The sequence below is a fragment of the Camelina sativa genome, chromosome 5 (assembly GCF_030686135.1).
Source record: "Camelina sativa cultivar CO46 ecotype springtype chromosome 5, ASM3068613v1".
NCBI lineage: Eukaryota > Viridiplantae > Streptophyta > Magnoliopsida > Brassicales > Brassicaceae > Camelina > Camelina sativa.
In genome coordinates, this window is record NC_141884.1 from 20,624,445 (window position 1) to 20,637,545 (window position 13,101).

General features: G+C 36.2%; 2 protein-coding genes and 1 non-coding gene across 3 annotated transcripts; 2 read left to right on the forward strand and 1 right to left on the reverse strand.

Moving 5' to 3' along the window:
• Positions 1-270: 270 nt before the first annotated feature.
• On the forward strand, positions 271-376 carry LOC147944090 (small nucleolar RNA R71). Its single transcript, XR_015558693.1, has one exon. It is a non-coding gene; the product is annotated as a small nucleolar RNA R71 (small nucleolar RNA).
• A 4,538-nt stretch (positions 377-4,914) lies between these two features.
• LOC104789312 (epoxide hydrolase 2-like) lies at positions 4,915-6,420 on the forward strand. The gene is made up of 3 exons (XM_010515033.2): positions 4,915-5,609; positions 5,701-5,942; positions 6,023-6,420. The coding sequence occupies exons 1-3, from the start codon at positions 5,133-5,135 to the stop codon at positions 6,267-6,269; spliced, it is 966 nt and encodes a 321-aa protein (XP_010513335.2). The 5' UTR covers positions 4,915-5,132; the 3' UTR covers positions 6,270-6,420.
• Positions 6,421-9,125: 2,705 nt separating this feature from the next.
• On the reverse strand, positions 9,126-12,455 carry LOC104789313 (putative inactive receptor kinase At2g26730). Its single transcript, XM_087450489.1, has 2 exons — positions 10,810-12,455; positions 9,126-10,081 (listed from the first exon to the last, which is right to left on the reverse strand). Exons 1-2 carry the CDS (start codon positions 12,113-12,115, stop codon positions 9,414-9,416), a joined length of 1,974 nt encoding a protein of 657 aa, XP_087306615.1. The 5' UTR covers positions 12,116-12,455; the 3' UTR covers positions 9,126-9,413.
• Positions 12,456-13,101: the final 646 nt, after the last annotated feature.

Consider the following 13,101-nt stretch of genomic DNA (forward strand, 5'->3'; position numbering starts at 1 on the left):
TTGTGTAGAAAGAGCTTATCTAGCTTCTCAAGCTTCTCATTCAAGGCTTGTAGTTCCCTTCTATGCCAATCCTCAGAATCAATACCTCCCCTTAAGCTTCTATCATACTCCTCACTATGATTTCCATTGCACTGAGAAAGATTCTCTACTAATTCTAAACCTCCAGCTACATCTCTATTCATAAAGCTTCCATTGGAGGCTGTGTCTAGGAGCATCCTTATCTTGGGAAGAACACCTCTATACAAAGTACACAACAAATATTCACTGCTGAATCCATGATGTGGGCATTGTGTTTGATAGCCTTTGAACCTCTCCCATGCCTCACAAAAGGTCTCATTGTTCTTTTGTAGAAATCCTGAAATTTCATTCCTTAAATGTGCAGTCCTTGAGCTAGTGAAGAACTTTGCAAGGAAGACCTTCTTACATTCAACCCAAGAGGTGATTCTTCCAGGAGGTAGAGTCTTCTCCCACTGATGGGCTTTATCTCATAGAGAAAAAAGAAACAATCTCAGCTTCAATGCATCCTCACTAACTCCATTTATATTTGTGAGGCTATAGAGCCTATCAAACTCATCAAGGTGTGCAAGTGGGTCTTCAGTAGGCAGGCCATGAAATCTGCTCCTCTTAACCATTGAGATCAGACTACTCTTGATTGTGAAGCTTGTGTTGTGGATAGGAGGAGGCACTATCCCAAATCTTTGAGTATGAGTAGTAGGAGTATCACTATCACCAATCTTCCTTCTCCTTTGAGGTTCAGTCTGATCATGTGGGAGTTCTATTATCACCTTTTCTTCTGTGTTTCTGAGTCTCTGAACAGGTGCTCGACCAGGTGCTCGAACAAGCACTCGACCGTTTGCCTTGAGGTACTCGGCCGAGTGCCTAGTCGAGTGGTACCTGAGAATCAAAATAGAACACCAGAACAAGAAAGAGGTGAGTAATAGAATAAAAAGTAATATAGCTTAATCTTGAAACAATGAAATCTCGACTGGAACATATAAACACCCTAATGGCAACGGCGCCAATTGAAACAAGGTCTTTATCTAGGTTCTACTTATGCAATGAATGTATGAGAACATGCAAACAAAGACATAAGCAGAGATGATGTGATGGAATGCAAGGTGTTTCAATACCCTTATGATGTTGTAGCATAAAGGATGTCAATCCATAAAGAGTGTGATATGTAAGCAGTCAAGATGTGATCAATGCATTCAAGTTAAGCCAAATATCAAGTTGATTTGTTTCTAACAACCTAATGACAATAATGAAATGCAATGAACTAAGGCAACTAATTAAGACAATAGTAATGCTGAATTAAACTGTAGAACAAGTGCAATAAACAATACTAAGCAGAATTGACTAATAAGTAGAAGAAAACAAGAACAGAACAATGCATAAACAAGAAAGTAAATTGGAGCTCGACCTAGCACATGGTCGAGTGGGTGGTCGAGTTGACAAGCGAATGAACAGAACTGAAACAGAGCATCAAACAAAACAGAGCACAACGAAAGTAAACAAACAGCAAGCGATTAAACAAGATTCAAACAGGTAAATCAATAGATAAAGAGGGTCCTAAGGATGGATTCATGGGCTGGACTCAAGCTATGATTATCTAAACTAGCCAACAAACCTCAATCAAACATGAGCTATCTCTAGACAATGATCTCCTAATACAAGTTAATCCAATCTCTTGGCAATAACAATCAAGCTAAGATACTCCCAATCTAGCTCTCACTAGCAAAGATCATATAAAAGCAGGCATTAAACACAGATCATTATAGTCAAAAATCAACAAAACATCTAATCTCTTAGCATGCTTCATGATAATCTCTAGCATTAGCCTTATCTAGAAACTTAAACATTGGTGTGATGCTAAGAAGCTTAAGATCTATTCTTACCCTCTCAGTATAAGAATAGCATAGAGCATATCTAATCTAGAAGAGATATTTAAACAATCAAGCTTGATCAGTTTAAGCAACCATAACTATTACCCAGCCTAATCCATCCCTAAGATCCTAAGCCACTAATAAGATCTAAAAATCATCATGAAGAACACAAACCCAAAAAATGATGATATAGACATGGATGGATAGATAATGATGAGATGAACAATTTAATACAAAGAAGTGAAAGAAAATACTCAATATATTCAAAGTTATGAAGGTTACAAATCTATGAAAATCTAGAGAAAAGATAAGAGATGATGCAATAATGTAAAATAGCTAAAAATGGCAAAAACTAGGTTATGAGGTGTCTACACGGTCTTCCCTTTCGGCCACAAGTGCCAGCACATATATATAGTAAAGAGGGGGAACCCCTAGTTAGCTAGAGGATAAAATAGAGAGTTGGCTGCAAGTGCTCGACCATGCTTGATCGAGTGCATGGTCGAGTGGTTGGTCCGTCAAGTAACTCCAGTCTTCGATCTGGTATGATATCGGTTCAGTAAAACAGGTATAACTCTTGAAAGACAGCTGAGATTGCCTTGAAACCACCGGCATTGGAAAGAGAAATCAATTTCCTACAACTATCATGAAGGACGCTGAAGCTGAATCGCAACGTCAAATCTACATTCGGATCGATCTTTGAGGAGCTCGTTATTAACCCCACCATGTACTCGACCATGTGCCTGCTCGAGTGGTATGGTCGAGTGCCTTCTTTTTTCCTTCCTGATACTTCCAATCCTCTGTTTTAGCTCTAGAAATAACAGCAAGTCCTTCCTTACCCTTTTAGAGCACCATAACACCTAATAATACTCCAAATGCACAAATGTATGCAATGTATGCTTCTAAACATCCTAAGTGCATATTTGGACATAAATAACTATAAAACCTAAGGAATGACTTCTATATGATGCAAAACATGAACTAAACAAGGCCATAAATATGGTAAAATATAGTGACATCAATACAATATAATCCTTTTATATATTCATGAATCCTCAGAACTTTATGTACATTTAACAAAATTTCTCAACTCTTTTTTATTTGTTTTGTTTTTGATTTAACAGCAAAACAAATCTTTTAACTCTTAAAATCAAGTAATTCTATCTAAATCTAACACTATAACACCCGGATGATAAACCACAAGACCTCTGACATTGGTGGCTCGAGTTTCCAGCCATCAATGTCAGCCCCTGTTGCTCTAGAATTTACACCCCAGATCTTCACCGAGAATTCCATCTCCGCCACCACTACAAGGAAAAATCATAAGGGGTCTCCTACTTGGTCTGAAACCCACGCCTTTGTATTCTACTGCCAAGCTAGGCCTCAGATGGTTCACGACGAATCCTGCACATTTGGAGATGTAGTCCATCTGATTCACCACTTTGGCCTAGTGATGCTTCAGATATTCTTCTTTTCATCTATTTGATTTCCAACTTGGTGAGCAGCCCTTCTCACATTGAATTGTCCCATCATGAAAGTTTTACTATGAAGGATCTTAAAGCTACAATTCCAGCCTTACCTCGATGTTGGCTGAGCCTCTGCTCCCGGTTTATTAAACGTGAATGTCACACACAGATTTTCGCCTTCATCAGTTTCAAGGAAAAGCAATACCTAATCACCTACAAATGTGAGGTTCGAATCCAGCTCATTTATCACAATTGCTACTTGAGGATTCCCAAACCAATGCTTAGAACGTCTCTTCAAGCCGCATCTCATTGTTTCACCAATAAAAGATTGAAATGGAATGGCATTATGATCCCATCTCCACGGAGTGGTAATTACCATATTCTCTTCCACCTTTCAGCTTGGTTTCTTCTAAACCCCAAACCCTTACAAGCACCTTTTGCAACAACAAAGATTTTATCCATGAAAAGAACAGTTTGGAGAAGAGCATCATAAGGTTTGTTTTAAATCCAGTTCCTATTAAGTTCAGGTCTAATCAAGTTTATTATTGTCAAACCTTAGTATGTGGTTGTATCTAGATTACAATCTCTTTGGCAGAAGACTCCCTCTGAGATGTAATTTACCATTGATGTTATGGTTTTGCTTTAAGCTTTTAAGAACCTTGGTAATAGTAGTCCTTATGTCTATATTTTGCGAACCCCAAAGCTTGGAATTCAATTGCATGTGTATCCTGACCCCCATTTCCCAATCGCTTGGGGTTTTTGTCACTTTTCCAGTGTATAATCAATTACAAGCTTTGTGTGGAATTCATTTAACCTCTATGGCCGATGGCTTCATGTGAGGGAGGACCCACCTGCTTTGTTATGGTATTGCACATATCATTTGTGATTCCTATTTGTAGCTTCACCTAAAGTCTTGAGATTTGAGCTTAAAAGTTTTGAAAACCTTGAACTAGTGTTCTTGATCATTCTCTTGCCGGCGAGAAACCTACCTTGTGTCTCCTTCATGGAGCACTCTTCTAAAAGCTCTTATATATATATTGTGCAAGCTGTCTATGATCACTTGTTGGTTGAAGAATTTGCGAAGTCCATCTTCATGGTCGATTCCGCTATAGTCCCAAAAGATTTTTCAAACATTGCAAATTTCTTAAAGTTGAGCATTCCCTTAGAAAATCCATGGAACCACTATATTTATTTATTTCCTACTTTCATTTGTATGAATTTCCCTCTTTTGAAAGTTTTGCTTGTCAAAAAAAAATAAAATCATAAACCACAATATATTAAGGGGTCCCAATATTAATTGTTTTTAATGAAAAACTAGTCAACTTTTTATTCAAGAAATACATTTAATGCTTATAATTTCTCTAACGGTTCCTTTCTTACTACGAAAAATAAATATAAATCATTAATGTAATTTGATTAATGATTTGTCTCCACGATTCACCAAATCAAAAATTTCAACAAAATATTAACACATCTTTTTTACTATCTCCTTTAAAGCTTAAAAATTGCAAAATTTAATGTCTTTCTCAATTAATAACGTTTCCCATGAAAACAAAATCTTTTTTTTTTCGTAAATGCCGAAATGTCAAATCATTCCCAATTCGATTCATTGCACTCGTCCGACTTTAGTAGATTGACGCTAAAGAACACATTCTAGATGAGAGAATTTTTAACACGTGTTGGAGATAAACACAAGATGAAAATCTATCTCTAGTGTATAAAAAGACTAGTCACTCAAGATTCTCTCCTTTAGCCACTGTGAACCACAAAAAAAAAAGTAAAAATAATGGAGCACCACAAGGTAAGAGGAAACGGCGTAGACATCCATGTGGCGATCCAAGGCCCTTCCGATGGTCCTATAGTTCTCCTCTTCCATGGCTTCCCTGAGCTTTGGTACTCATGGCGTCACCAGATCCCCGGACTCGCCGCTCGTGGCTACCGAGCCGTTGCTCCTGACCTACGTGGTTACGGTGACTCCGATGCTCCTGCTGAGATCTCTTCCTACACTTGCTTCAACATCGTAGGTGACATGATCGCTGTCATATCCGCCTTAACCTCTTCCGAGGATGAGAAGGTGTTTGTGGTCGGACATGACTGGGGAGCTCTCATCGCTTGGTACTTATGTCTCTTCCGACCTGATAAAGTCAGAGCTTTGGTGAACCTTAGCGTTCCCTTCTCTTTCCGGCCAACCGATCCCTCGGTGAAGCCCGTTGATCGCTTGCGTGCTTTCTACGGCGATGATTACTACGTCTGTAGGTTTCAGGTTCGTTCTTTACTCTTTCTTCCTAGCTAATTACTTGAAGTCAAAGGAATCTTTAGTTTATAGGGTTTGATTGGTGGAGTCTTGAGTGTAGGAGGTTGGAGATATAGAGACTGAACTTGCAGAGGTTGGAACAGAGAGAGTTATGAAGAAGATACTCACTTACAGAACTCCTGCACCGCTTAATATACCGAAAGACAAAAGCTTTTGGGGATCGAAAGATGAAACTATACCTTTACCGTCTTGGCTAACTGAGGAAGATGTTGCTTACTTCGTCACCAAGTTTGAAGAGAAAGGCTTCTCTGGTCCAGTCAATTACTACCGTAATTTTAACCGGTAAGCTTTTGTACAAGAGAAATTGTTGTCCCCGTCCCTATTGTTTAGGCAGAAGTGTCAACTGCGTTTTGTAATGGCAGGAACAATGAGCTGTTGGGTCCATGGGTAGGAAGCAAAATCCAGGTGCCTACAAAGTTTGTGATAGGGGACCTTGATCTGGTCTACTATATGCCTGGTGTGAAGGAATACATAAACGGTCCAAAGTTTAAGGAAGATGTGCCTTTACTCGAAGAGCCTGTGGTCATGGAAGGAGTGGCTCACTTCATTAACCAAGAGAAGCCTCAAGAGATTCTCCAAATTATCCTTGACTTCATCTCCAAATTCTAACATTTGTTTTCCAGACTCTTGCAAGTTCCATAATAAGTTGAATTATGAGGATATCTCCTTAGTCATGGTTATGCCTGCGTTACTATAGTTGGATGCGTGCGAATAATTTGACATTATTCTAAGTAATAATAAGAAAATGGTTCATATGACATTATTCTTATGTTTTTTTTTTGGTTTTGTTTTGGATTTTAACATTATTCAAATTTCAAAGGCTCAAAGTTATATAGTTGATTGGTAGTAGCGTGATGTGTTTGAATGAGACAGCCCGATCTTCTTTTTTTAGTTATACTAGGATACACGGTTGATTAGTAGCTTCGTTGGTTTCACTGTTCATTGTTTTTTTTACTCCTTCCTAACAACTAGAATTCAAAATTTTAGTGACACTCTAGATTTGTTTTCAGATAAGTAACCTTCATTTCACATTTATTTATTTGTAGTATATATATATATATTTTTTTTTTCTCCACTTTTTGGACAATATGCTCTTGCAAATCGTCAACGCATTGAGCCATCAATGATTCCTTGTACTCTTCTATCTCCAATGAGTTCATTTGCATCTCAAAATCATTCAACGGAAATACTAATGTAAGCTACACAACCAAGTAAATTAACATCTGTTTTCGTTTTCTGTTCCAGAAAAAATCATGTATATAAACAGCTTAGTAAAGCTGTTAATGCCGAAAACTTAAAAAAATGATCTAAGAGGTTTCATTTTCAGTCCGTTTACACTGTCGTGAAAGTCAAAGATAAAGACTTTCCAAAAAGGCAAAAATCCTAAACCAAATTTAAAGAATCTATACTAATAAGAAGTAGAAGCTTCTAAGACTGTCCACTTAGGATTTAAAACCTTCAATTATAATAAGATAACCTATTAGGATTTAATATGTCACTTATTAACATTTTTTAAAATTTCCAGAATTTTCTATATTAAGAATTATTTTAAAACAACCTATCAGGATTTAACATGTCATTCATTAACATTTTTTAAAATTTCCAAAATTTTTTAGAATTTTTTTTTTTTAAAATTTATGGAAATAAAATAACTATATATGCACAATATCCCACATCGGCTAGAAAAGTTTTAGACAATGGTTCAGAACCAATATAAAAAATAAGATTAATATGCTACCAACAACGAATGAGCAGAAAAACTTGATTTCAAGCATCCAAGTTTAAAAATTATTCGGTTTGATCCAGTTTTTTATTTGATCAAATTAAAACTTTGAAAAGTTTCAAAAAAATATTATAATTTTTAAAATTCTTAACTTTTAAAAAGTTTTTAAATATTATAATTTTTAAATTTTAAAAGTTGAAAATATTATAAATATTAAAACTTTTTAAAAGGTTCAAATTTTATATTTTGAAACCTTTTAAAAGTTTAAAATACTATAAAAACTGATGTAAAACATAAATTATCTTATTTATCTACGTTTGTGCTTTTAATTTATTATGAGCTACAAAACATATTTTTGTTTATGATTTTATAGATGAGTTGATATTCTTTCATTATTTTTTTTATTTTTGGGTCTAAGGAAGAAGGATTGACATCGCAAGACCTTGATTTGATGTTTGAGTCAAGTTTTAGAGTTTAAAAAAGAAAGATGGACAACAAACACACATGTTTTATTAGCTATACATAGGCATGACCAAAGTTACGGTTGTCACGGTTATGGTTTATTAACCATCGGTTATAGTTAGAAATATTGTTTAGCCTTAACTATAACCGTTTATTATAAACGGTTACGTTTAAATATAGTTCTGGTTCAAGCGGTTACGGTTATATACGGTTACGGTTATTTGAGAATATGATACAATTGATATTATTTGATGATATAACATACTTGATATTATTTATTTATAATTAATAAGTTTTTATAGTGTACTCATATTTCTATATATCATATGATTCATATTAAATAAATTATTATTAGTATATTTTATTATGTTTTTAAAATATTATAAACCAAGTAAGGATTTTGGTTGGAGAAGATTCTAAACATGTGGATCTAAAACAAAATAAGTATATAGATAAAATTATCAATAATTGAATGCATGTGTTAACTATGCTGCTCTTCATGAATTTCACAAATTTTATGAGAAAAGAAATAATTTTGTTCTTGGAATTTGATGGGTTAACAAGTTGTGTAGTAGTCTAAAAAAAAGTTTTTCAGTGGAAGAATGTGATGAAGTTGACGAGTAAGAAGAAGAAAAAAGTATAACGAAGAACCAGACGGTAAATTAAAATATGAAAATGAAAATTGCCACAAATTTTGACAATAAAAATGATAATACTAATTTAGTTTTTTTTATAAAATAATATTTTATTACCGTAATCAATTATATATAATTTTCATCAAAATATATCTAATAAATCCACGCGTAGCGTGGATTCAAAACCTAGTAAGCTTATAAAAATCTTTAGTTTAAGAGGGGGTTATTGGTTCTATGATTTTAATGGATTTGAAAATCCAGACAAAAATCATGTGTTATTCAATCATTGATTTTAAAATACTTATCAAAATGATGTGTTATTGGTTCTATGATTTACAAATACTTGTTAAAATCCCATGTTATTCATTTAATGATTTGTTTTTGGATTTCAAAATCCACATTATGTTTTAAATGGATTTGTATGGATTTGAAAGTGTAAAATAGAAGGATTCAAATCCAAGGATAAAACATGTTATTTCAAAATCCATGTGTTTTGATTTCTAGAATTTACAATTCCATATGGATTTAGAAATCATCCCTCCAATAACACCCCTAAGTGTTATGGTGAAATAATTAAAAAAAAAAAAAAAAACTGCAACGCGGTTAGACTGAACTTTGATTTGAACCTGTAATGTAAACACAATATTCAACGAAAAGAAAAAATAATAACCATTAGAATATCTCGAAAGACTGAAAAAAATAGATGGGAGATACCATCTTGTAGAAGTTGGTCCAAATGTAGAGATGGTCCAGTCTTTTTTTTTTTTTAGCTTTACTGTCACACCCAACAAAGACCTCACACACTATCTCATCCCTTTCTTTATGTCCTTTTGAGGAGTTAAAAAAAAAAAGGTAAACACAAATACAAACAATTAAAGCTGCTTTCCCTTTTTTTTTTTTTTTGTTGTTGTTGTTTTCACTTCCATTCAATTGCTAAGGCGTGACTGACCGTGGTGGTGTCCTTGATTCCCCAGGAGGAGTCTGACCTTCTGATCCTTTTGACGGGTCATCAGACGATTGTCTTAACCCGTCATCAGTTGTCTCACTTCTGTTCACATCTTCAATCATTCTCAGAACTTCTTGCATCACTGGCCTTTGATCAGGAACTGTTGATACACAAGCCATTGCGATTTGAAGAAGCTGAACCATCTCTTCCTCTATGTTGTGGTACCTCATCAGCTCAACGTCAAATACTTCAGCAGTCCATTCTTCCCGGACCACGGAAAGTACCCACCGGGGTAGATCAATGCCTTCTTCACCAAGTGATGCCTGGTTTGGTGATTTACCTGTCAACAGTTCAAGCAGTAACACCCCGAAACTGTACACATCCGATTTGTAAGTTACTTTCCGTGTCTCGAGAACTTCAGGAGCATGGTAACCCGCCAAACGGTTTGGTGGACTCGAGTTACTAAACAGTTGATTCAGTCCATAGTCAGAGACGCATGTGTCTTGGTTTTGATGTAGTAGGATGTTTGAGGCTTTGATGTTTCCGTGTACCACTTTGGCTGAAACGTGTAGATGAGCCAAACCTCTTGCAGCAGTTATCGCAATTCTCATACGGTTATCCCAATCTAACGGAGTTCGCCCTGATCCACGGCTCCCTGATACAAATACAAACACAGAACTATTAGCCAGATATTGCAGGTTGACTTCAAATTGTAAACACAGTTTTTAGAAGACCAAAATGACCATAGTATTAGCCAGAAAGAAACATAAATAATAGTACTCATCATAACTAGGGTCTAGGGGTTATAGCTTATAACTGTAAATACATGAAAGAAAATATTCAAATCCTAAAAGGTTCTTCAAAACACTTCAGTTCACTCAGTTAGACAAAAGTATACTTCAAGGAAAAGGGTTTTAAGAGATATGATGAAAAAAGCCCCATGTGGAAGAGTCTTTTTTTTCTTTTTCTTTATTCCAATCTTTAAAGAGTGAGAGAGAAGCAAAAATTATGAAATTATTATTATTATTATTATGACAATTACCAGACAGACACATATAAATGTCGGCAACACCTTTTCTATTTTAATAATTGCTTAACAACTACAGCTATAACTACTACCACAATTCAACAAAAAATAAAATATCTAAAAGAATGTGAAGCTGTGTAATAAGAATGTTTTTTCTTGACAGCAAAGCATAAATCACATAAGTTGTATCCCTTTAGAAAAATATTATCAAACCATCACTCCTTAACCTCACTAAGATCTCATTTCACTAAACTAACCAAGATTCTACACGATGTATCTTAGCTAATGTTAACTAGAATAGCATTAACAATGAATTTAAAGTAAAAAACTGATAGCAAGAGAATTAGAAAACAAACCGTGAAGAAGAGCAGATAAGCTTCCGGTAGGCATGAAATCGAAAACGAGAAGTTTCTCATCTTTGGAGTAATAATAAGCTCTCAATGGAATCACATTAGGGTGTTTGATTTTACCAACAACCTCCATTTGTGTTTCGAACTCTTTCTTCGACGCCATTACATCCTTAAGCCGCTTCACAACAACCGTGGTACCTTCCTCTAACACCGCCTTATACGACGTCCCTACACTTCCTTTACCTAAAACCTCAGCTGAAGCTCTAAGCAAATCTTCCAAATCGAAACTATACACTCCTCCTTCAGTGAAAACAAGCTTATTCCTCTCTGTTTCACCTCCCATTCCTGATGACGTCCCCGTCACTTCCTCTTTCGAGGACGAAGCACCCGGCGGAAGATCCACATTCGTTAATGATGTGGCTACCCCCGGCGGTTTCCTCTGCTTCGTCCTCGCGTCTTTGCTTCCTCTTCTCTTTCTTATACACAAGAACAAGAGCAGAGCTAGCAGGAGAAGCGCCACGAGTGCGCTAGCCACGCATATGGCGACAATGGCGCCCGTGGAAAGCTTCGAGTTCTTGCCGGATACACGTTTTGATGGAGTAATCGACGACGGAGATGGCGACGGAGACACGAAGAAAGATTTACATGGCTTTAAAGGACCACCACAGAGATCTACATTCCCAGTGAACGATTCAGCTGAGAACCTCGACAGGGAAGACGGAATCGAACCGTTTAGATTGTTGTTAGAGACATTGAAATCGACTAAACCGAGACTAATACTTGGAAGGTTCCCTGAGAAACCATTGTTACCGAGAAACAAGCCAGTCAAGTGAGTGAGATTGTTGACTGAGAAAGGAATCGAACCAGTGAGGTTGTTAGATGAGATATCAAGACGAATCAAGTTGTTTAACTGAGTAATACTCGCCGGAAACTCGCCGGAGAATTCGTTGTGTTGAAGATACAAGCTTCGGAGGTGAGTGAGATTCGAGAAATCTGAAGGGATCTGACCGGAGAGACGATTCGAACGAAGACTTAGAACTCGGAGCTGAGTGAGTCGACCTAACGATCCTGGTGGGATCTGACCGACTAAACCGGTTCCTGGTAACCGGAGAGAGTGGATTGAGGATTGGTCTGCGTTGCATTCGACTCCGACCCAGTTACAGGCTGAGTCTGACTCGTTCCATTGAAGACGGTTCTCGTGAGGTGTTTGTTTAAGGAAGGTGAGGAGAGCTTGTTTCTCTGAGATTGACTCTGAGTTGACTAGATGAGTCAATAGCAAAATCGAGACAAGAGAATTCAAAACCCATGCCATTTTTTTTTCTTTGTGGGAGAAGAACAGTTAAGGAAAAAAAAAATGGCTTCTTTCTAGTTTTGTCTGATTATTACATGAAGTGGGTTTGATGAAAACTACAAGTGGTTTTCCGGCAAGAACTCATTTTGGTTTTCTGGTGTGAGAGAGGGCTTGCAGAGAGAGAGAGAGAGAGAGAGAGAGAGAGAGAGAGAGAGGAGTGTGTGTGAGTCAATATGTAGAGGTGTGGGGATCGTGAGGTCTTTTATGAAGAGAAAGAGAACGAATCAAATCTATCACGAGGGACGAATATGATAAAACAAAATATTTTTGGCTCAAACAAAAATTAAATTAAAATTAAGTTTCCTTTTTCCTTTCCGTGGAGAGTGTGAAAAAGGGCTAGTTTACTAGAACGGTCCATATTAATGAACCGAACCGATTTAACTGAACCAAACCATACCGAAATTTGAGCAAATGGATTTGGGTTCTTTTAATTGAGTAAACCGATCAGAATGAATATGATTTAAGATCGGTTAACTGAGATTCTCGGTTAAGTTTGTCTAAACCGAATGGTTAACCAAATTTTTTTAAAAAAGTAACTATCAATATTCAGTAGTGATATCTTCTCCATCTTTTTATATCCAACCGACTTTTTCGTCTCATGCCCTCGATTATACACAATTCCAGAGATGATTTGGGAGCATAAGTGAGCAACTTCTTCTTTCTCTTCTTATGCTTTGATTATTCTTCTTTATACGATCATAGAGAGAAGAAGAGATGAGAAAAGTTTACTAGAGAAAATTTCAAAAACTTTTACTCTTCATTCAATGAATCAGAAAGTTATACATATATGATTTATATACAAATATCTAATCATAGTTAACTAGGTAAGCTAACCAACTAAGCTAACCAACTAATTAACTTAAACCGAAGATCAATCCCAATAGTCCCAGCTTATAATGGTCTAGTAAGCTGAGAGTTTGAGTTCCTCCGTTACGAGTTACCTTCAA